Source organism: Lepidochelys kempii, chromosome 11, assembly GCF_965140265.1.
Source record: "Lepidochelys kempii isolate rLepKem1 chromosome 11, rLepKem1.hap2, whole genome shotgun sequence".
NCBI lineage: Eukaryota > Metazoa > Chordata > Testudines > Cheloniidae > Lepidochelys > Lepidochelys kempii.
In genome coordinates this window covers 44721973-44746522 of record NC_133266.1, presented here as the reverse complement: position 1 = coordinate 44746522, position 24550 = coordinate 44721973, and the positions used below count along the sequence as shown (strand labels likewise).

The window sequence follows — 24550 nt, the reverse complement described above, 5'->3', positions numbered from 1 at the left end:
CTTAAAGATTACAATCAATCTTCCTAACTTATATTGCAAGCAGGTATTTCAGAGCACGTCATAACAATAATCAAAGTATGGCTCAGGGTAGAAATATGTCTGTGCCCTGCATGCACTTGTAAATATGAGGCTAGTGCCTCCTCCTAAACTTTCCTTTCCACTTGCTTCCTCATGAAATGCCGTCCTGGCTTGGCAGGAAAGTGTTTGTTATCGGCAGATAACGGAATTGCATGATGGATCACTTAGCCGTGATGCAGCACAACTTTTCCCATACTGCTTCAGAATGGCTGAGTTTCCACTTTATATGTAACCAAGCCCCAGGGTTAATTTCCTGCTTTCAGTTTTCCTGTCTAGTACACTGTCCTGTAGAAGCCAGTGCCATTGTAATCTGGGGACTGAAACATTTAGCTGAACAATGGGGAGCTCAGGACATGTGCCATTAGGGAGACATTAGAAAGCCAGTCAGCTTTCAAAGGTGAAGTGGAAAAGGAGCATCGAGGTTTGCTCCCTGGACCAGGCCACTTGAGATCTATCATATTGTGTGCAACAGACTGATCCAGTGTCACAGCAAGTAGAATTACATTCCATCCACATACCACATAATGTATAGTTCCACACATACGCTCTGAAGAAGAGCTCTGTGTGGCTCAAAAGCTTGTCTCTCTCACAAACAGAAGTTGGTCCAATAAAAGATCCATCCATCTTGTCTCACACAAATTCGCACTCATTCTTTATTAATGACGTTAGGTTTTTTTAAGAAGAGTTATTTTTACTTTTTTTAGGCTTAACCTGCCTGATAAGCTCTCTTTAATTAGCATATTTTTATCCTATAGAACAAAAAATAAATCACAGCTCAAGGGACAGCAAAGTTATATAAACAGAAATTCCTGATTTTGAAGCTGCTTTTGCCATTCAGCTGATATCAGTGTTAGGTTATTTTGCAAATTATTATTTTTAAAAAACATCTGTGTTGGTCTTTCCAAACAAAATTTTCTTTTCCTAAAAAGTTGAAAATTCCAAAATACTACACAATGCATGAAAACTGCAAAGTAATGATTGTCAGACATATATTATTAGTGTGACTTAAGATAATCAAAGCTTAAATGTTATAAAATATGCTGAAATTTGTTCATGTCTATGTAACTGATCCAGAGGGAGATGGTAACAATACATTGTACACCTGGTAGATCTACAAATTGAATTAAGAAATTCTATTCTCCAGATGGAGAACCCTGGCCACACTGTTCTTGTAGCATCCTGTGCCAGAGAATTGAGAGTTTTCCTGGTCAAAGGTACAGTACATTGGCACACTCTACCATGAGTAAGCTAATAATGCCGAAAAGATGGAGGGAAAATATGGCAATTGTACAACATCATTTCATTACTGTGTTTTAAATAGACTAAAAAAATGTAAAGAATTAGTCAAGGTATTTTTAATACTGCCCCCGTCGCCCTCCAAATGTCAGATAAGGGAGAAATGTTTCAAAAAATCCTACCAAACTGAACAAGCAATATTTTTAAAGCTTTAATACACACAGAGAAAAAGTAATTACTTTCTTCTGTGGCATACAGCAAGCTAACCAAAACAAAATTATGCTCTTGGATATGAAGCATTCTTTTTGGACCCATATTTGTTAAGGGTCATTTAAGAAGACATTCATTTTTCATCACCCAAAATATTTTATGATGCTTCACTTAACTTTTTAATATCGTCAAAAATCTTAACAGTAATTCAGATTTGTTAAGAATAAAACAGGAGAACTAACTCAGCATCTGTTCGGTGTTCCTTTGTAATCCCCCACATTACAAGCTCCACAGAGAAAGTGGGAAGGAAGGAAGGAATTAGCTTCTCAAATTTAACTGAGCACATATGGCACACTGTACCTTACTCACCAAGCTCCGCATGAAGACTAAAATTTTACCTCCTCTGTTTTAAAAGACTATTGTGCTAGAGAGAAACTGACACTAGATAATTATGAAATCCTGCCTCATTGACTCATGGGCTGGGGGAACAGAAAGTGCCAGCATGTCGCTGTAAAAGAGCCATCCTGCCAGTGCAAGGCACAGCATATGTGCTATTCAGCAGGCGGCCTAACCATGCTGGATATCCTAGATAGCAGCCCGTATACTCTGGGGTGCTAAACATGCTAGTCAGCAGAACATATCCCCATGGGTGCACGGCCAGGACAGAGGCCAAGTCCTACCCGTGATGTGCTCCTGAGGGCATGGCTACACTGGAAACGTCAAAGCGCTGTCGCGGGAACGCTCCCACAGCAGTGCTTTGAAGTGCGAGTGTGGTCGTGCGCAAGCGCGGGGAGAGAGCTCTCCCAGCGCTCCTGGTAATCCACCTCCATGAGGGGATTAGCTCGGAGCTGGTCTACACTAGCGCTTTAAAGTGCTCAGACTTGCTGCGCTCAGAGGGGTGATTTTTCATACCCCTGAGCCAGCAAGTTAGAGCGCTATAAAATGTAAGTGTAGACAAGCCCTCAGTGGCTGTAATAGAGATTCTGTCCACTTGCTTCAGGGGGAAATTGGAAGTAATAGGCTCCATACCCCCTCTTCCCAATAAATACACATGGCTCAGCCCAGGGCAGAACTTGACTTTTGTAAGTAATAGCAGCATCCCCCACCTGCCTTTTGGGCAGATAGCAGCAGAGCACTATAGTGGTGGCAGCTGCAGAATGCCACATCACAAGAGAGGAGTTTAACCCTTAACATGAATGTCATGTTCTAAGACAAAAGATGGGAATGTACGAAACTCATCTTCTTTCTTTCTCCCATGCCCTGTCCCCAGTCACCTTCCTAAGGCCTCCCTGGTTACCTGCTAGCAAAGGCCATTCCCCTCTTAGCACAGGTGCTGGAAGTGCCGACTGCACAGGCTCCATTCTACACAGAACTGACCTTTCCCACCAGCCTGATCATTGGGATGGAGCTGCTATGGGCTCTGTGCCAGGAACTCCCCCACTCTACATCTGCTCAAACTACTCAGAGCTATCCACCCCCTGCTTCTTACATCCAGGAGTTAGGGGATAGGGCTTGCCACCAGGAAAGAGAGAGGTCAGGCAGAAGAACTGGGGGGAAAAGGTTCTTTGCAAGGGAGGTAGGGGGATGGTTTGGGACTGGCTCTTCCCACCATTCCTGGGTAGGTCTCACTTCCAATTAGCCACTGACCCAACGTCTTCCCTGGCATGATGCCCCTTATTGGGTACTGCCAAACCCAAATAAACTGGCCAGTCCTGAACTTGTAAAATACCTCACACTGCCCTATGACAAGAGCATATGCAGAATGGTATTTATTGTAGAACAGGAGCAAAAACTTTTTAAGTATCCTCCCAGTCACTTTCTGTTCCTCAAAATTAATTAATGTGCACACACATGAATGAGAGAAGGGAAAAAATTGGTTATTTTGTTATTTCATTAATATTTTCCCCTTGAATAAATGAATTGATTTTGTCAGGCATTCCCTGGTTTCTCTCCTCTCTCTGTATCGATTGGTCAGCAGATAGTAACTAAAAGAGCTGCTCACTGGGGTGAACGACGTAAGAAGCGGTTTTCCTGCCGACCATCACAATGGATGCAGTGCAACAACAAGCTGGTTCGGTATTAGGTGACACCAGCACAGGCTAGGTGCTCAGTGAAGCAGGAAGCTGAACTCCCAAGCCTTGCACAGTCATTTGTACTCCCTGGAGAGGTTTATTCCAATTATAAAATTAAAAGATTTTCAGTTTAAAACAGTAACCGTAAAAATAATAAAACCTAGCTCTTTTGTAGCGCTCTTCATCCATAGATCTCAAAGTGCTGAAAACAATTACATTAGTTGGGGAATGGTTCCTGGAGGAACCCTCCTGTGAGCAGCTCAGGTTATAGATTCCAGCCCTTAAGGACTGAAAATACCGCAATCCGGGGCCTTGAGATTAGGGGGAGTAAGGAAGAAAATTATGGTTTTTCCTATCTCCAAAAGGGGCTAAAATAAACTATTTATTTTGATGGCAAGTCGAATAATACAGTTAAAGAAAAGAGTCTGTTTTTCCAAAGAGCTAAGCATCCAGCAGCTCGCTTGAGATAAATAACAAAAACACTGGAGGCCTTTGCATGCTTTCAATCCTTGAAGATTTGTTCCCTTTGCTAAATTTGATAGTAGCCTAGACCAGTGCTACTCAAAGTGGTGGTCCGCGGACCGGCTGCCGGTCCCCGAGCCATCGGCTGCCGGTCTGCACGCACATTGGAAAAAAAAATGCCGGTCCTCCACATCAGATAGCTTGAGAAGCACTGGCCTAGACTGTGTTTCACCTGGTGGAGTTGTGGGATCTCCACTGTGAAGCCTATGAAGTTATTTTCGCTGGCTCTCAAGTTGCCTTAAATAGAGAAACTAGCTATTTTCTTCTTTTATTAAAAGATGCTTTTACTCTCAGCTACTTCCAAGCCTTACATGTGGCAGTGGGTAGTAGAATACAAAAGAGTTTTAAGTGTCCTGTGTCTCTCTTCAGGGGTGCTTTAGTCTGCGTCATGTTAACATTAAAGGCTCCTCACAGCAGATGCTCTGACTGAGGTTGAAGTAGAACCTGGAGCTGCTGGTTTCAGTAAACAATTTGAAGGTCTTATTTGTCTATGCATCCTAAAGAGCAACATTGTTCTTATATGTTTTAAATGGATTAAAATTATTTTTTATTTATTTTAATTTCAAGGTACCAGCTATGGAAGCATCCAGTTGGGGAATTCACTCTCTGAGCTAGTCTGTAGTCTTGAGAAATCTGCTGAATCAGCACCCTGCAAAGACGCTACTGCTCTCCTAAGGAGGTTGGGTGTTCAGGGCAAGAAATCTGCCACTTGCTCCCAACCCTTTCACATCAGGCAGTTGCTATGTAACAACAGGATGTTGCTCCCTCCCCCTGAAGTGTGAAATCACTTTTCTTTGTGTGGTATAGTGTAGGGTTAGGAAAATGAAGCCTGAAAAGGTGTACAAGTGCAATGTAATTTAACAGCAGGCAAGGTAACAACAAGGGGCTAGACAGAAGAGGATTATTGCAGCTCTTAAAGAATGTGCGTGCAAACTTTATCACTAAGGGCTCAGGATTCAACAGTGATGCTATTTGGAAAGATGAAGTGATTCCATTTAGAAATTCTACAATAGCACTTTTAAAAAGTCGTAGTTAAAAGCACATGATTATCCACAAAAACCACAGTAGGGGATTTAGAGACACTGTCTAGCAGAAACAGAAGAAAAAATTAAGGGAAGTTCCACATGCCACTCATCCAAGCATGGGAGAATTCTGCAGTGTAAATCCTCAGCACACCATTCCAAATGCCACGTAAACATCTGGAACAACCCAGGAGAGTCAGGGATCGCAGCATTATTCTGTGGCCTGAACTATTCCTGACTGCTGTAGTTTGCACAACAGTTGAACAATCCCCTTGCCCAGTTTTCCAGATACTACCTATACTTTCAGTCACAGACAGTGACTTTGTGTAATTTTTTTTTTTTTAATTCAGATGGTTTCATCCAGATTAGTGGCCACCCACAGACACACATTATGGATCCCTTCCATCTTACCCTTATATGGAGATTTGCATTGTCTAGCAAGGATAGATACCAAATACACTGCATTTCTACACAATAATTCTAATTGCTGTGACTCTCCATGGAACACTTAAGAGTCTCAGGATTACTTGTCAATGCTACTTACAGAACATTTCCGAATTAGGGTCAAAGGTTCATTTGGTAATTGTTGTCTTATGCTATCTGATCCCATTGTTATTAAGATTATTGACAAACAGCACATGACACAGTGCTATGGCCTACCTCATTTTCTGATGAGCTTGCGGACAAAAGCACTTCCTGTGCATCAAAGAATTCGGAGACAGATTCAGACATAGAGAGCCTGCTCTCATGAGAAACTTGCTGAGACAAGGGGAGATTGACATGGATTTGTTCACCAGTCTGTAAACAAAACAAACATAAGGACTTAAAATACTATTTCTAATAGACAAAACTAGTGCATACGGGGTAAGAGATGGAGCGTAGGAAAAATTATCCATGTGAAACACTTATTTGAAGTACATATTTGGGCCAACATTTCCATACAATTAACAAACGAGATTTGAAATATTACCAAAAAAAAAATCTAGTCCTCTGAATAATTACACATCCATCAAAATGAGATACAGTCCTACTCAGAAGCAGAAGTAAGTAAGCTTCAGTATTCAGAGTAGCAGCTGTATTAGTCTGTATCTGCAAAAAGAAAAGGAGGACTTGTGGCACTTGTTGCATCCAATGAAGTGAGCTGTAGCTCACAAAAGCTTATGCTCAAATAAATTTGTTAGTCTCTAAGGTGCCACAAGTCCTCTTGTTCTTTAAGCTTCAGTAGTGTGTATAATCACGGATCTGGATTCTGTACCCAGAGGAACAGCTTTGTGGACTTTTGTTGTATAGTGCTAAAGCATTTCAATTATGAGCTCCAAAGACGTTTGGGATTGAGACATCTTTCATAATATTTTTCATTAACCACATGGCAACTATCCTTCATCAAAACAAAAAAATGGCTTAAAAGGCTGAGGGGTTATTTTTAATTATTATTTTCAAATTAATGCCCCTCTTAATTTCAGTAGTGACAAAATAATCTCTTGAAACATGGCGATGTTCAGAAAAGTGATTACTGCAACTTCTTACTCCATACAGCAGTTCCCTGTGTGTACTCTGAGTCATATTCGGATTACTTTGGATAACAATAAATGGTTATTGATATTAGCACCAAAGAGCCAATACAGCTAAGGAGAATGAGCTGGTATGGCTTGAATCAATATAATTGTACACTATGGGATACATTACTCTTTCCATGGGACAACCCAGAGAGAGGGAGAAAAAAATTCAGAGAGGTTTTCCCTATATCATTCCATTGGGGTGGAGAGAGGAGTCAGGATTGCTCCACTGTGGAATGAACAAGAGGGTTCTCTCCCACACGCCCCAGATACTTGCTGAGACACATGAGGACAGTGAAGACTCTGCAGAAGACCATAGCCGGCATACAGAGGCCCTGTGACTCCGCACAAGCCCTTCCCGCTCCTCCTGTCACTTGCCCAACTCTCTAGCATTGTGGCTCCACTGATGCCATCTAGCCCAGGCTTCCTCCACAACAAGCTGCCCCCAAAATACTCCCTTAAAGGAGGTTTCCACGGTGTGGAGAGACTGCACAAAATTATCATCTTGTCCTCGTGTGATGGTTCCCAGACCTACAGAGCAGCCTCTATGGCATCTGGGAAAAGGAGGAACATGAACAGATCTGGGGCCCACAATTTGGCTCCAAGTTATAATTAATGATGATGATACTTGAACAAGAAAAGGGCCAACTTGACACTCAACTCCCAGGGGGAGCTTACAGGGCTGGCAGTTAGAAAAATATATCTTTACTTCTGAATTGTGTACATTTGATGCAGTACAAAAGTTGCTGAGATACAATACACCTGGGACCCAGTGAAACAATTCCTGTTCGGAGTACAAGTGCACTCCTTACTAACCTCAGCACAGAAACCCTGAAAACTTTTTTGTTGACATGTTAGTCTACACAAGCTACTAATACTGTAACACTATTTTACAAAGTTGTCTCAATTTGTACAATAGTTAATTATAAATACAAAAAATATAAGTTAAACACCTTTTTTTCACCACTGATGTTTGGGAAAATGAGTGTTTAAGTGATGGGGCTTTTGTGAGCTTGTTGATGCTTTATGGTGTTTGACTGATCATAATCATCAGAGGGGTCTAGTTTATTGTTGTTATTTATACAAGAAGGCCATCAAAGTTTTAAAATTTTGCACGGACTGTACTTTTTTTTTTTTTTTTTGCTAATTAGTGTAATGCACCAGAGCCAAGTATAAGTGCTGAAGAAATCAAATTAAACAAAGTATTAAATGTTTGTAAATATGCCAAAATGTGAATACTTTTTTCTAAACTTGATTTAAAAAAATACTGTGGAGTGCATTTTCAGAAACACAGCCTGCCTTCAGCAGGAACAAATGTCACTTGCGCAATGAATTGCTGTAATAATTTGAATAGCTTGGAGGGGCAGCTGCTCAAATTTTTGCATATAATTCATTTTGGGGTACAAAAATGCAGGTGCAAACAGGGAGGCCACATATTAGCCTGATTAAAAATATACCCACACTGTACATATGACTACATTGCAGAGAGATGAAGAGAAGGAGTCAAATTCAGACCTGATGAAACAGGTCCAACTCTATGAGCTCCAACAGTCAATACACATTTATGCCAAAATATATGTGTATATATTGAAAAGTAATAACTAAGTAACATTAATGTTAACCACCAAAAACAAAATAAAAAGAATTAAAAAAAAGTCTGTGTTAAAGCTTTAACTCCAGACCGTTGTGCCTTTCCTTTGTTGGACATGTTATCCTCCATCTACAGATTCCACAATGCTGGGTTCCAATCAAATTGTATTTTGGACTTTCCAAAATCAAACACACAAATATCTTAACATAGATTTAGACTATTCTTTCTCGTTGGGAAAATAATTAGGAGACAAATGGTGCCTCAACGGAAAAGGCTTGACACATCTGAAAAACACACTTCTGAATGGAAATGCCGGATGGAAAACATATTGGTGAAATACCAACACAGACAACAGTGATAGACACACAACATTAATTTGTAATTTCTGATATATACCCAAATTCAGATCTATTCTTCTTGTGAAGTAAACTGAACTGCCATTCACACAAATACTCAATAGAGGGTATTTTTTGTTGACTGAGGATAGAGAGGCATTAAGGACCAGATCTGGCAAACACTTACTGCCAGCATAGTGCTTACTTTGTTCAGTGATCCCCTTGACTTCACTGTGATAAATGCAAAGTAATGCACATTGGAAAACACAATCCCAGCTATACATACAAAATGATGGGGGTCTAAATTAGCTGTTGCCACTCAAGAAAGAGATCTTGGAGTCATGGATAGTTCTCTGCAAATAACCGCTCAACATGCAGCAGCAGTCAAAAAAGCTAATAATGTTAGGAACCACTAGAAAAGGGATGGATGATAAGCCTGAAAATATCATAATACCACCATATGAATCCATGATATACCCACACACTGAATACTGTGTGCAGTTCTGGTCATCACACCTCAAAAAAGATATATTAGAATTGGAAAAGGTACAAAGAAGGGCAACAAAAATGACTGAGGATATGGAACAGCTTCTGTATGAGGAGAGATTAAAAAGAATGGAACTTTTCAGTTTGGAAAAGAGATGACTAAGACGGAATAAAATAGAGATCTATAAAATCATGAATGGTGTGGAGAAAGTAAATAAGGAAGTGTTGTTTACTCCGTCACATAATACAAGAACTAGGGGTAACCCAATGAAATTAATAGGCAGCAGGTTTAACACAAACAAAAGGAAGTACTACTTCACACAGTCAACCTGTGGAATTCAGTGCCTGAGGAGGTTGCGAAGGCCGTAACTATACGGGGGTTCAAAAAAGAACTAGTAAGTTCATGGAGGATGGGTCCATCAACAGCTATTAGCCAAGATGGTCAGGAATGCAACCTCATGCTCTGAGTATCAGTAGCTTGTGATTTCCAGAAGCTGGGAGTGGATGACAGGGAGTGGGTCGCCCAATGATTGCCCTGTTCTGTTCATTCCCTCTGAAGCACTTGACATTGGCCACGGTTGGAAGACAGGATACTGGGCTAGATGGACCACTGGTCTGACCCAGTATGACCGTTCTTATGACCATCTACAGTAATAAGCACCAGGCCCCATAAGCATTTGCAGGACTGGGCCCTGATACACTGCAAGCAACCAAGATACAGTCATTCTCAGGTACTCATCTGATTACATAAAAATACAACAGAATCTCACTAATTCCCACTTCACTAATCCATATGCAATAATTTATACTCAAAATCAGTGAAGTCTCTCCCTTTCTCAGCAGAGGTTTAATAGCAGAGTTCTCCAGTGAGATCTCACATGGCTAAAACTTCACTGTTTTCATGAAAGGTACTCCAGAATATATCCTCCTTGCTTTTAATATATAAATGTGCTTGTACAACTTACAATTTGCAAAATTCAATAATTTGCACAAGGTCTCTCAGTTATTAGTGAGAATTAGCTAGGTTCGATTGTACACTAATTCCATTAAAGGCCAAAGTCTTACCTCATCGGGACTAGGGATAATATTTACACTGACAACCTGATCACAAATAACAGACTCAGAATGTATTCTGTTCAAGCGACTCCTTAGTTCAGCATTCTGGTTGAGAGCCTTAAAATAAAAATTGCACATTTAATTTCAAATGAAAAAGCAAGCATAAAACAGAGCCAAAAAAACCAGCAGCTGAACTACATACTTCCCAGAAGTGTCCTAATAAATTACAGAATCTCCTTAGCTGCATTTTTATACCCTTTCTGGCCATCAGGTATGTGATTCATATCGGGGTTTTTTTTTCCTTTGATTTCAGTAATTTTCACATGTTAAGGAGAGTGATGTTCTTCCATTACACAGCAATGATATTCTGCCCGTCTTCGTTCTTTGTGTAGCTCAAAGTGTTTGGGAGATATACCACTGGTTTATGCACATTCTGAAAATGGGGTGTGAAAAGAGCAAGGACGAATGAAGCTGCATCAGATTACTAAGGAGATACCCCCCCCCCACGGGCCAAAAGAGGCACCACTTGTGTTACAGCTTTGAGGCAGGTACTAAGCTTGGGCTGCCAGCATGAAGAGCGAATCAAAGGAAACAGCTAACCCCAATGCAAAAACAGAACAGTTGGCTCATGACGTGATTTTCAAAATACTCACATTAAGGGAAACATACAATGCATATACAGAAACATTAGTGTCAACTTATTCACAGCCCAAGGTGAACAAGACCTTTACAGATAAATACACAGACAAGATTCTTGCTCCAAATGGTTCACACTCTATATACACATAGGATGGGGGGATGGGATGCAACAGGAAGTAGCAATAAACTTAGTTCATATATTGTAATTACACAATTTTTATTTCAAGTTTTCTTTCTACTTTCATTTCCTGTTGTCTGTTTTATTAACACATTCTGAGGCGAGGATTAGGTTGTACAGGTCTTTTGGTAGTTGTGTGCTCTAAGGAGGGACTGGGGGCGGGAGGTCAGTAAAATGTTCCAGGAGAAGACAATGACACAGAAAAGGCATGGAGACAAGATCAAGAAATCACAAAGGGTATGTCTACACTGCAATTAGACACCTGTTGCTGGCCCAAGCCAGCGGACAGGGCTCCAGGTAAGGGGCTATTTAGTTGCTATCAAGCTCTGGGACCCTCCCACCTCACAGTCCTGGAGCCTGGACACCAGCCCAAGCCTGAATGTCTACACCACAGTTAAACAGCCCCTTAGGTTTAAAGTGCAGTTAGATACCCACAGCGGGCCCATGCCAGCTGACTCGGGTTCAGGGGGCTGTTTGATTTCAGTGTAGACATCTGGGCTCGGGGAATCTCCCACCTCACAGTGACCTATAATCTGGGCTTCAACCTGAGCCCAAGCTCAAATGTCTAGCAATTCTCAATCTGTGGTCTGCGGACCCCCACTATGCCTAAGGGGTCCACAAAAACTTAGACTGAAAACTAATTCAACTGTATATACACAGGCAATAGATTTCCAAAGAGGTCCAGCACTTCCATTCAAAATTTTTTAGGGGTCTGCAAATGAAAAGTGATTGAAAATCACTGGTCTACACCGCTATTAAAGGTTTCAGAGTAACAGCCGTGTTAGTCTGTATTCGCAAAAAGAAAAGGAGTACTTGTGGCACCTTAGAGACTAACCAATTTATTTGAGCATGAGCTTTCGTGAGCTACAGCTCACTTCATCGGATTAAACATCCCCTTCCTTAGCCTAAGCCTGAGTCAGCTGGCATGGGCCAGCAGCAGGTTTTTAACTGCAGCATAGATTTACCCGTACCCTTACCCTGAGCCCTGCAAGCCCAAGTCAGCTGGCAAGGGCCAGCCATGAGTATTTAATTGCCGTGTAAACATACCCAAAGCGGGCGATTAGTTGTGACACTTTAGTGGAGCAAAAGGGGCAATATTATTATTTTTGTTGTCTGATCTCAGCTCATCTGATGTAGGAATCTGCTCTGCTCTCTAGTGTCCAAATCCTTCTCCTATAGAAGTCAACAGAGTTTTGCAATAATAAGCACAGTGACAGATGGGTCAATAGAATTTCAGTAATGCAGTAATAGAATTCTTTTATTCCTGATTTTTAAAGTAATTAATTGTATCTGACGTGTGGCTGTTCTTGTTTTGTTTTCTGTTTGAGGCATTCTGTTAAGCCGCTACTACTCAAGACAAAGGAAAATATTACAAATATGCATAGGTGGATTAGGTGTTTGTGGGGCCCTAGGCCAGAGCGAGTGGGGCCCCTCCCCACCCCTTCCACCTGCAGTCTCCCCCGCCCGCCTGGCACTCCTGCCGGAAAGTGCAGTTGGGGCATAGGGGCTTCCCCCGCCCACCCGGCGCTCCTGCCCAGGAAGTGGGGTTGGGGAGCGGGGGCTTCCCCCGCCTGCTCACAGCTCCTGCCAGGGAGCAGGGTTGGGGCGTTGGGGCTTCCCCTGCCCCGGCAGGAGTGCCGGGTGGGCGGGGGAGTGGGGCAATCCCCTGCACCCTGACCCCTCTCCTCAGCAGAAGCACTGGGCGGGTGGAGCGGGTCAGGACACAGAGGCACCCATTTTTCTGGGAGGCCTACAATTAGCCAGGGCCCCAGGGCACAGACCCCATTGGCCCAGTGGCTAATCAGTCACTGCAAATATGTATATTTAAAAGGAGGAAATGAACAGGAGACCAAAAAGTTTCTACAAATTCCTGTAACTATACTTTTCACTGACTGTGAGAACTCCTGGTATGAAGTGCTAATGGACCGTTAACTCCTGATGATAAATGCATGTCACCACTCTATGTGATATACACAACTATCTTTAACAAACTGTTCCATTAAACCAGCAGTTCTTAAACTTCATTGTACTGCAGCCTCCTTCTGATGACAAAAATTACTACATGAGCCCAGGAGGGAGGACCGAAGCCTGAGCCCACGCTTCGGCCCCAGGCACTGTGGCTCAGACTTCGGCCCCTGGAGCTGGGCTCAGGCTTTGGCCTAGTGATCCCATTAAAATGGCGTTGCAACCCACTTTGGGGTCCCAACCCAGTTTGAGAACCGCAGCATCATGGGAGGTGTGTGCACCCCAGTTTGGGGAGGCTAGCCCCCTACCCCGCCCCGTCTATCCGAGGCTCCCCCTGTTCCCCCGCTCTCGGAGGCCAGCCCACAGGAGCAACCCAAGCCCAGGCCAGCCTGCCGGTGCCAAGAGCAGCCTCGAGTCCTGGCCAGCCCTCTGGCACCCAGAGCAGCCTCAAGCCTGGGCTGGCCCGCTGGTGCCCAGAGAGCCCCGAACCCTGGCCAGCCTGCTGGCACCCGGAGCAATCTGGAGGAGCCCACAGCCACAGCCAGCCAGGGCAGAGTCCTGAGCCCGAGCTTCCCAGAGGAGCACTGAGGCCCGACATGGCCTGGTCCCAGGGCTGCAGTGGGGAGCATTAGTGGAGGTTTTGGGGAGGCTTAGCCTCCCCCAGCCTCCATTACTCGCCACCCATGCACTCCATTAAACAACACTTTAGAAAAAACAGATCTCCACGTTCAAATCACAATGTTTTACAGTGAGAGCTGAGTGAAATTTTTCAGGCAGATATTTTATTCACCAAAATATACAGTTAGGGGGCAACCAAAACTTTTTGTGTCAAACTGAGCAAAGAGTTTCAGTCAAGAGAAAAAGTCAAAAAAACTGCATTTCTATAATTTCAAAATGAACATTTTGAAACAACAAATCAAAATGTTGCCTAAATTTAATTTTTGTAAATTGCTTAAAAACCAAAAATGAAATTAAACATTTTGTGTCAAACTAAACATTTCAGTTGACCCAAACTGAGGTTTTTTGATTTGTTTTATTCAGTTTTTCTTTTCATCAAGAAAATCAAAAATTTGTTGTTTTGGGTCTACCTGAAACTATTCTATTTTTTGAGCTTTTGGTTTGGCCAGAAAACTGAAAAAATCAATTATTTGTATAGTTCTATTTATAATATATGCTGGATGGCCAAAATACAGCCCTTGCACTGAATAAAGTGTCCACATGCATTTCCCCCTTCATACGGTAGCAGTTGTTCCACAGTATCACAGTGACAGTAGATTCATTTACTTCTGGCTGTTCCCTCTGCCTGCCTTTATCTCCTCTCACCTTTACTCTAAACTCCCTTGTCCGTGGCCTTCCCAACCCCCAGCTCCCTACACAGCATTGCTACCACTCATATTCAGTCATACACCAAAAGCACAACCATGCCCCTGAATATCTCCACTGGCTACTCATTTATTTCAGGATCCAGTTCAAAACTGCACATTCCAAACGTCCTCAAATTCCTCGACTCTCACTGCTCTTCTCCCACTTCCCTCCCTTCTCTAGTTCTAACCTCATCATCTTTAACCCTTTTGACACACTCCAGTGTTGTTGCACAAGGCTCATCCTCCTCAGCTCCTGCATGTCTAATCTCAGATGAAAAATCATGGTGTATCTTTTCTCTACTGCCAGCACTGCTTGCTTTCTCTCTCCCCAGGCCATAACGTTTATTTAAAAGAAAACTCCAGTTCTTTCTCTGTCCCTTCCCCTGCCCAAACTGAACACTACTCAGATCTGCAGCAAAGTCAAATAAAATTCATTATTTTGAACTAGCATTATCGTTTACAAAAGAGAGAACATTTTCAGCCTCTGCTATGGCTGTGGCTCCCACTGATCTTGTTCCAGGATGGCTGCAATTTTCTTACTAACAGTCAGGGAGCGAGAGAAATTAGGACAGGATGGAATTCATTCTGCATTGCAGTCAATGGGACAAACTCGGGACTGAGCACCATTTTTAAGTACATGTCACTTTATTAAAAGAAATGCCATGTATTTTAACTTAACTTGTTTGTTTATTCCAATGCCAGCTAGCTTTCAGGAATTTCAGGTGTCTACACCACTGTCCCAGAGAAATGGTGCATCTCTTTCCTCTTTCCCTTTTCCCTAATTCTTTTGGTTCATATGGTTCTCAAATCTTTCCTGGGACACCCCCTCACCCATAACTCTCTCTCATCTAGCAGGATCTAGCCAAGACCCCCATTCTCATTTAGCAATATGGGAAAAGTAGGGTAGACATGATCCCCATGTTGAGAACCCATGTTTATTCCACCACTCCATCAGATCTCATCTCTAGATGCCAACTACCCTCTGAGAAGTCATCTGATGAGTGTCCTGGCAATTCTCAGTTTGGGAGGTGCCAGTTATTTACCTATAACTAACTTCTGCACAAAACTGACAAAACTATACTGACCTGCATGACTAGGTTATTATTCTATCAAAATGTACCCAAAAAACAGCATTCAAGGTTCAATACTTTCCCCATTAATTTCAAAGCAGTCCAAGCGCCTTCCTATCTTTCCTCTTAAGTCTTGCTTTCTACTAAACAATTGGAAGCCTTCAGGCAAAAATAATTCAGAGCCATTCACAGCCATAGGAAAGTTGAAACTTCAATGTTTACTTCTTATATAATATTTGCCATTTTTACTTTTACCACAGTATTTAAAACTGCCCATACAATTTTTGAAAAAGTAAAACCCTTGGTTTTCTCTAACTCTTCAACTGTATTATTTAATCTGTTTCAAACGATAATTCTTGCAGTTTTGGAAATGTGATCAGTGGGCTGCATGACAATTTGAGTTAACAGTAGCTCACAACACTATTGCAATCAATACTAGGGAATATATGTGCATTGTTTGGAGTTGAGAGGACAATGCATACTGAAATTAACACTGAGGGGGATACTCTCGAATTTTTAACTGCTGATTTTGATTATTTCTAGTGACAATTTCGGATCATGAGAAACTATCTACAGATACAGTTATCTGGAAAATGACTCTTTTAGAAATCTATATAAATTTCCTCCATGTTGAAATATGGCAAATAAAAATGCACTGAAGAAACGTGCATTATCCAAGCTCCACAGCAGTGAAGAACAGTTATCTAGGCTGGGCTGCTTCTGTCTATCTTAGTTTTGTACAGCTGCTCATCACCATAGTATCTGAGCACATTAAATAAATCCACAACTGCGAAGTCACTAGTGGACTTCATGGAGTCTCTGACTTCTTCTGTCTTTTCAGGTTATAGAACTCTCAGTTTGAGTTTGTGAATTTGTGTATGGGGTTTTTTTGGAGCAGGCAGATGGGGCCATAAAAAGACAGGGAACAGGGGTAGTTGTTGTGAATGTCATTCTGGTTATGGTGGAGGAGCTTTCATATGTAGGGAAGGAAGCGACTGAAGAGATAGACCAAAAAGAGTTTCTCTGAGTATTTTATTTACAATATGTACATTACAGTAATATATTACTATCTTAAACAAAAATGAAATAAAAAACAAAAACAGCAACAAAGTTTTCAAATATATAGTCTCATGTAGGGTTTCATACAAAGCCCAGCTCTGCATTCAAAACCTCCTGCCACACTGCTTCTGAAACACTGCTCTCAAACAAAGAAACTGCCATGTTTGTCTCAGAGTTAATCCTTTACTCACACACAATGAAGTCCTATTTTAAAAACTCGAGTGATGGGTCATTTAAAGTCAGTCCTCTTGGCAAACTGTCTAAAGAGAACCCTGGAGTGAATTTATCATCTAGGATTCTTTGGCTGAATAATATTCTAGGATCCTCCCACTATATATGAAAAAAGAACAGGAGTATTTGTGGCATCTTAGAGACTAACAAATTTATTAGAGCATAAGCTTTTCTGAGCTACAGCCCACTTCATTGGATGCATAGAATGGAACGTATAGTAAGAAGATATATATATACATATATATATATAAACTTAGGGAAATAGATTCAATTTGTGTAATGGGTATACATGAAAAGTATATATGAAAAGAATCTCTGCCCTCATGACAATAGTTTTGCCAATGTGGCAATGAATCTGTAAATAAGTATCACAATCAAGTACCTGTTAATGATATGATAGAGTGTTCTGACAGTAGCTATTTGCATCTTCTGACCCAGTGTCAGAACTGTTGATTTAAACAACAAGTATTTTATAAAAAGAAAAGGAGTACTTGTGGCACCTTAGAGACTAACCAATTTATTTGAGCATGAGCTTTCGTGAGCTACAGCTCACTTCATCGCTTCACATCTTTCACCATTTTTATCCCTAAACAGTCTCACATAAAATAAATCAAATGTATCCTTGTCCTTAAATTATGTAAACTAGGTCTTTTGGCATTTTTCTGAAAAATTTTAAAAGAATTAATATCTGAAAATTAGACATTCTAGATTTACAGTGTCTACTTTTCAGACTGTCATTTGTTTACACTGAGATAGCCCAAGCTAGAGTCTACATATGAGTATATGCTGAATGCAGACTGATAAAACTGATCCATTTGGAACAATTAATCTGTATCACAGAATCATAGGATGGGAAGGGACCTCAAGAGGTCTTCTAGACAGTCCTGCCTCGAGTGCAGGGGATGGAAGTATTATCTAGACCATCCCTCACAGGTATTAGCCTAACCTGCTCTTTAAAATCTCCAATTACAAAGATTCCACAACTTCTCTAGGCAATTTATTCCAGTGCTTGGCCACCCTGACAGTTAGGAAGTTTTTCCTAATGTCCAACCTAAACTGCCCTTGCTGCAATTTAAGCCCATTGCTTCTTGTCCTATGCTCAGAGGTTATAGAGAACAATTTTTCTCCTTCCTCCTTGTAACAATCTTTCATGTACTTGAAAACTGTTATCATATCCTCCCTCAGTCTTCTCTTCTCCAGACTAAAACACAAGCCCAATTTTTTCAATCTTCCCTCACAGATCATGCTTTCTAAACCTTCACTCATTTTTGTTGCTCTTCTCTAGACTTTCTCCAATTTGTCCACATCTTTCCTGAAATGTGATGCCCAGAACTTGACACAAAACTCCAGCTGAGACCTAATCAGCATGGAAGAGAGTGGAAGAATTACTTCTTATGTCTTGCTTACAACACTCCTGCAAATACATCCCAGAAGGATGTTTGCTTTTTTTGCAACAGTGTTACACTGTTGACTCCTATTTAGCTGCTGATCCACTATGACCCCCATATCCTTTTCCACAGTACTACTTCCTTGGTAGTCATCTCTCATTTTGTATATATGCAACTGATTGTTCCTTCCTAAGTGGAGTAATTTGCATAGGGCTGTCCCTAGCTATTCTGGGGCCCTACACAGCGCCCCGCCCCGGAGGGAGGCAGGCCTCTGTGGGGGTGAGTGCAGGCCCAGCCCGGCCCTGCTGCAGAGCTCAGGAGAGTGGGGGCAGGGCTGGGGCAGGGAAGAGGTGGGGCAGAGGCAGAGCCGGGGTGGGGGCCATGGGGAAGTGGCGGAGCAGGGGCTGGAGCAGCACGCAGCTGAACAGGGCACCAGGAAATGTGGTGCCCCACATTTTCTGGTGCCCTATGCAGCTGCGTACTTTGCGTATGGGAAAGGACGGCCCTGACTTTGCATTTGTCCTTATTGAATTTCATCCTATTTACTTCAGACCATTCCTCCAGTGTGTCCAGATCATTTTGAATTTTAATCCTATCCTCCAAAGCACTTGCAGCTCCTCCCAACTTGGGATCGTTCGCAAACTTTATAAGTGTACTCTCTATGTCATTATTTATTTCATCGATGAAGACATTGAACAGAACTGGACCCAGAACTGACCCCTGCAGGACCCCACTTGATATGCCCTTCCCATGTGAACCACCACTACTCTCTGGGAATGGTTTTCCAACCAGTTATTCACCCACCTTATAGTAGTTCCATTTAAGTTGCATTTCCCTAGTTTGTTTATGAGAAGGGTCATCCGAGACAGTATCAAAAACCTTAGGCTTTGTCTACACTAGCACGTTTGTTGGCAAAACACACCCTGACCAACATAAGTTTCACTAACAAAAGCACTGGTGTGGACAGCGCTATGTCAGCGGGAGACGCTCTCCTGCCAACATTGCTACCGTCACTCATTTGGGGTGGTTAAATTATGCCAATGGGAAAGCTCTCTCCTGCCGGCATAGAGCGTCTACATAGGAGACCTTACAGTGGCTCAGCTGTGCCGCTGCAAGGTTGGTAGTGTAGACATAGCTTTCCTAAAGTCAAGATATACCACATCTACCGCTTCCCTGCTATCCACAAGGCTTGTTACCCTGTCAAAGAAAGTACTAGGATGTTTTGACATGATTTGTTCTTGACAAATCCATGCCATTACTTATCACCTTATTATCTTCTAGGTGTTTGCAAATTGATTGCTTAATTATTTGTTCCATTATCTTGCCAGGTACTGAAGTTAAGCTGACTGGTCTGTAATTCCCCAGGTTGTCCTTTTTCCCCTTTTTATAGATTGGCACTATATTTGCCCTTTTCCAGTCCTCTGGACTCTCATCTGTCTTCCATTACTTTTCAAAGATACCACCTCAGTCAGCTCCTTGAGTATTCTAGGAAGTATTTCATCAGGCCCTGGTGACTTTAAGACATCTAACTTGTCTAACTAATGTTTAACTTGTTCTTTCCCTATTTTAACCTCTGATCCTACCTCATTTTCCCTGCATTTTCGTTAGATGCCCAATTGCTACTAACCTTTTTGGTGAAAACTGAAATAAAAAGTCATTTAGCACTTCTGCCGTTTCCACATTTTCTGTTATTGTTTTGCCCTCTTCATTAAGTAACAGGTCTACCCTGTCCTTGGTCTTCTTCTTGCTTCTAATGTATTTGTAGAATGTTTTCTTCTTACCCTTCATGTCTCTAGCTAGTTTAATCTCATTTTGTGCCTCGGCCTTTCTAATTTTGTCCTTACATACTTGTGTTATTTGTTTACATTCATCCATTGTAATTTGAACTAGTTTCCACTTTTTGTAGGACTAATTTTTGAGTTTCGGATCATTGAAGATCTCCTGGTTAAGTCAGTGTGGTTTCTTGCCATACTTCCTATCTTTCCTACGCAGTGGGATAGTTTGCTCTTGTGCCCTTAATAATTTCTCTTTGAAAGACTGCCAACTCTCTTGACCTGTTTTTCCCCGTAGACTAGCTTCCCAAGGGATCTTACCTACCAATTCATTCAGTTTGCTTAAGTCTGCCTTCTTGAAATCCATTATCTTTATTGTGCTGTTTTCCCTCCTACCATTCCTTAAAATCATGAACACTACCATTTCATGATCACTTTCACCCAAGCTGCCTTCAACTTTTAAAATCTCAACCAGTTCCTCCCTATTTGTAAAAATCAAATCTAGAACAGCCTCTCCTCTAGTAGCTTTCCTCACCTTCTGAAAAAAAAAAAAAGGTCTCCAATACACTCCAATAACTTGTTGGATAATCTGCGCCCTGCAGTGTTATTTTCCCAACAAATGTCTAGGTAGTTGAAGTCCCCCATCACCATCAAGTCCTGCTGATTTTGTTAGTTGTTTATAAAAAGCCTCATCCACCTCCTCTTCCTGGTTAGGTAATCCATAGTAGACCCTGACCATGGCATCACCCTTGTATTTTATCCCTTTTATCCTTACCCAAAGACTTTCAACAAGTCTGTCTCCTATTTCCATCTCAACCTCAGTCCACACATACAGATTTTTGATATACTGGGCAACACCTCCTCCCTTTTTTCCCTGCCTGTCCTTCCTGAGCAAGCTGTACCCTTCTATACCAATATTCCAATCAAGTCAGTAATATGGGGGGTTATAATTTATTTGGAAAATGTGCATTTAACTGCATAAAGATAGTACAGTTCCTCTTTGGAGCCATTCAATTCTATTGGGTCTAGCAGAATATGAATTTTAATACTTTCTTTAAAAAACTCTTTTTCCTTTTCTGCATACTGTATCTGATGGAAGGTTGGAGACTTCAGTAGGGGAAGGCTAAATTTGATTTCAGCTGCATAAACATACAGCTAGACAAATCAAGAAGGCTTGTTGTAAATCGTATATATGTGGGAAGGGTTTTTTGTTTTTTTAAGCTAGACACATCAGTAGCCATCCCCACCCAGATAGATGAAGTCTCTCAGAAAATTAAAACAGTGGGATCCCTGAGTGAGGGGGATAGCTCTTTCTGCTCACTTCCTGGCAGTATTATACCTCCTTCCCTATACCACCTCTCCCCATGCCATCCTCCATAGGATAGGATCCCTGGGCAGGGGTATCTTGCTCACCCACTCCCTACCCATAGATATTGGGATGCTCTTTAGTGGTCACTTCAAGAGTCTGTGTGAAGAATAGTGACAGGAATCTGCAGGGGGCTAGATGCCTCAGTAAGAAGGCTGTAGAGCAGGGGTAGGCAACCTATGGCATGTGTGCCAAAGGCAGCATACGAGCTGATTTTCAGTGGCACTCACACTGCCCGGGTCTTGGCCACCTCTCCGGGGGGCTCTGCATTTTAATTTAATTTTAAATGAAGCTTCTTAAACATTTCAAAAACCTTATTTACTTTACATACAACAATAGTTTAGTTATATATTATAGACTTATAGAAAGAGACCTTCTAAAAACGTTAAAATGTATTACTGGCATGCGAAACCTTAAATTAGAGTGAATAAATGAAGACTCGGCACACCACTTCTGAAAGGTTGCCAACCCCTGCTCTAGAGAATAGCAGTAATTTGTGTTATCGGTATCTTTACAATCTTAACTGTTTCCTGACCATAGGATACACATAGGGAGTTCTTCACCCCTTTTCCCTATAACTATGCCTCCTTTTTCTTTCTCACCCTGGTATCTGCACAGCATATGCCCAAACTCCACCATACAGTCTATACCCCCCTCCTTTTCATACTCTCACGCTGAAGGGAAAGACAGGAGAAACATAAGCAGTCGCAGAATGTGAGAGGCTATGCCTCCAAGTCAGCAGTACTGAAATGAACGTGTGCATTAAAACACATCTATTCAGATCAAACTGATATACTTGAATGCATGTGTTCATTTCAAGACACTGTGCATTCAAAGCCTCATGAATAAACTAATAACAAAGGAATTCAATTGACTCAAACCCATGGTATTCATTAACTTTTCTTTTTTGGGTTTGTTTGTAAGATTCAACCAGCTATAGGTTAGCCAAAGTGCATACCGTATATAACTATAGAAATATACATGCACAACAGTGGTAAACTCAAGAAGTTTAAAGCACATTCTGTACTGCTTCCTCTCATCTTCCCCCACCCCCACCCCAACATGAATCACCAGTGGCCTCAGAGCTGATCTGTACATATCCAGGGACTCATTACTAAGACTAGAACTGGGCATGGAAAAAATCTGCTCTCTTGAGCTTTATTTATAAATATACATGGGATGTGGATAATAAAAAAGTGTAAGTGTGGGAGAGAAACTATGAGCGTCAAATTCTTTTTCTTCTGCTTCTTTTAAAAATGTATCTGGATTTAGTGCAGTGGTTCTCAAACTTTTGTACTGGTGACCCCTTTCACAAAGCAAGCCTCTGTGTGTGACCACATTTAATACCATTATAAATGCTGGAGACAAAGTGGGGTTTGGGGTGGAGGTTGACAGCTCACAACCTGCCATGTAATAACCTTGTGACCCCCTGAGGGGTCCCGGCCCCCAGTTTGAGAACCCCTGATTTAGTGTTTGAGACAGCTGCTAGAGTGAGAGCTCTAAAGACTGAAGTCCTTCGTTTATCAGTAAAACAGACATTACACAGTTTGAGTTTCCCCCTCACATAAACCTGAACTGGAAATATCACCAATAGGAAAGGGAAATTTCCTCTCCATTTCCTCTCCCCTGAGATCATCCATCAGAATCTCCCATTGTCACAATGACTTTTGTTAAGAGGAACTAGAATGAGAGGCCATCAACCCATTTCACAACATACAGCTATAAGTCACTAATGATCTGGGTTGGATTTGTATCAGAGACCCAGAAGAGAAACATTCCTTATTAGAGCTGAGTAAATAATTGATTTTTTAGGTCAAAGGCCAAACCAAAAAAAAAATTCTGAAAAAAAAATTTGGTTCTTTTAGAACTGAAGCTGAACTTTTTCCCCTCACTGAAACAAAAATAGATAAAATTTCAAAACAAAATGTTGAGTCAAAACAACATTTCGAAACAAAATGGTTCATTTAGAAAATGTCAGCACGAACCATTTTCACTTTAAAAAAAATTCCCCTCATTTCTTTATTTGGCGAAAATTGTTCACCAAATTCTACCTGAAATTACAAATAGTTTTGATAACCCTGAAATGGCTTTTTTTGGCAGATTTACTATGTGGTCAAAAAATTGTACCCTTCTCCTGTCCCATTATCTTTATATCTATGTAACACTACAAATCTTACAGTAGAAAGATAACAGTTTAGGAAACTACATGTAAACCTGGGTAAATTACAGTTTGCATTTAAACTTGCATGTTCTTTTCTATTTCTTACATGCTTAGTGTTCCCTGCTAGTCCATGTTTCTTCAGAGTGAAGGCAACAGAATAATACCATAGGCCCTGATTACCCTTGAAAAACTAGGTACCTCTTCTTGACCCATGAATTCCAGAAGTGGGATTATTTTGCAAGCTGAGGAAGTAAGTCAGACTGAATTGATTTAATGTATACTTTCTTATTCCTGTATTACATAAACTGAACCTGGTTTTCAGATTACATTTTTAGAATTAAGATACTTAGTAAAGAGCCTATTAACCTGATTGGTTTTTAGTGAAAGATTTTCAAAAGCACTCAGCAATGGCCAAACTCTGCTCCCACTGAAGTCACTGGTAAAACTCCCTTTGACATCAGTGGGAGCACAGTTTGGCCAATACCAAGTGTTTTTGGAAATCCCACCTTAAAGTTACACAATCAATATACTGCAATTAAACTTCATTAACATTGGTTTGCGGGAAGCTAGGAATAGCAAGAAATCTAATCCCTGGATGCTCATACATGTAAAATGCTCACTTTGTTGCCTATGATCATTTTTGCAATTGGAGTAATGGATTTATGGAATGTATCTGTGAATGTTGATTCATCATTTTTAAATTAATGAAGGAAAACTGTATAAAAATACCCTTGAATGTGCTGTCAGTGGTTTTAAGAAATATATCTAAGATTTTCATATAAAATATTTCAGACCTCAGATCTAGCTCAGACACTAAACACAATGCACACACACAAGGAAATAAGAGACACTTAATCTTTCACATCTACATTTCTTAGTTTTCTTGGGACTCATTCATATTGCTCCTGCTCTCTAACATATTTGCAACAAAAAGCCAAGGGTAGAGAAGCAGGTTTGAATTGACCACTAACACATTTTGTTATTTAATTTTTAATGAGGAAATATTTGGCTGCAAGATTTGACATTTTCCATGCCATCTCTGGAAGTGTATACAAATACAGAGGGGTAGCTGCGTTAGTCTGGATCTGTAAAAGCAGCAAAGGGTCCTGTGGCACCTTATGGAATAACAGACAAACTGGAGCATAAGCTTTCATGGGTGAATACCCACTTCGTCGGATGCATGTAGTGGAAAT

The 24550-nt window shown here is 41.3% G+C and overlaps 1 protein-coding gene across 13 annotated transcripts in view; it reads right to left on the bottom strand.

Moving 5' to 3' along the window:
- OSBPL6 (oxysterol binding protein like 6) overlaps positions 1 to 24550 on the bottom strand; it is a 230339-nt gene that overhangs the window by 46462 nt on the left and 159327 nt on the right. For 11 of the 13 annotated variants that reach the window (XM_073306022.1, XM_073306013.1, XM_073306012.1 and 8 more), the window contains 2 exons: positions 10174 to 10281; positions 5801 to 5938 (listed from right to left, as the gene is read on the bottom strand). In XM_073306022.1, the coding sequence (XP_073162123.1) occupies positions 5801 to 5938; positions 10174 to 10281 (246 nt within the window). The remainder of the gene's footprint in view (positions 1 to 5800; positions 5939 to 10173; positions 10282 to 24550) is intronic. The other 2 variants (XM_073306017.1, XM_073306025.1) reach the window with 1 other exon arrangement.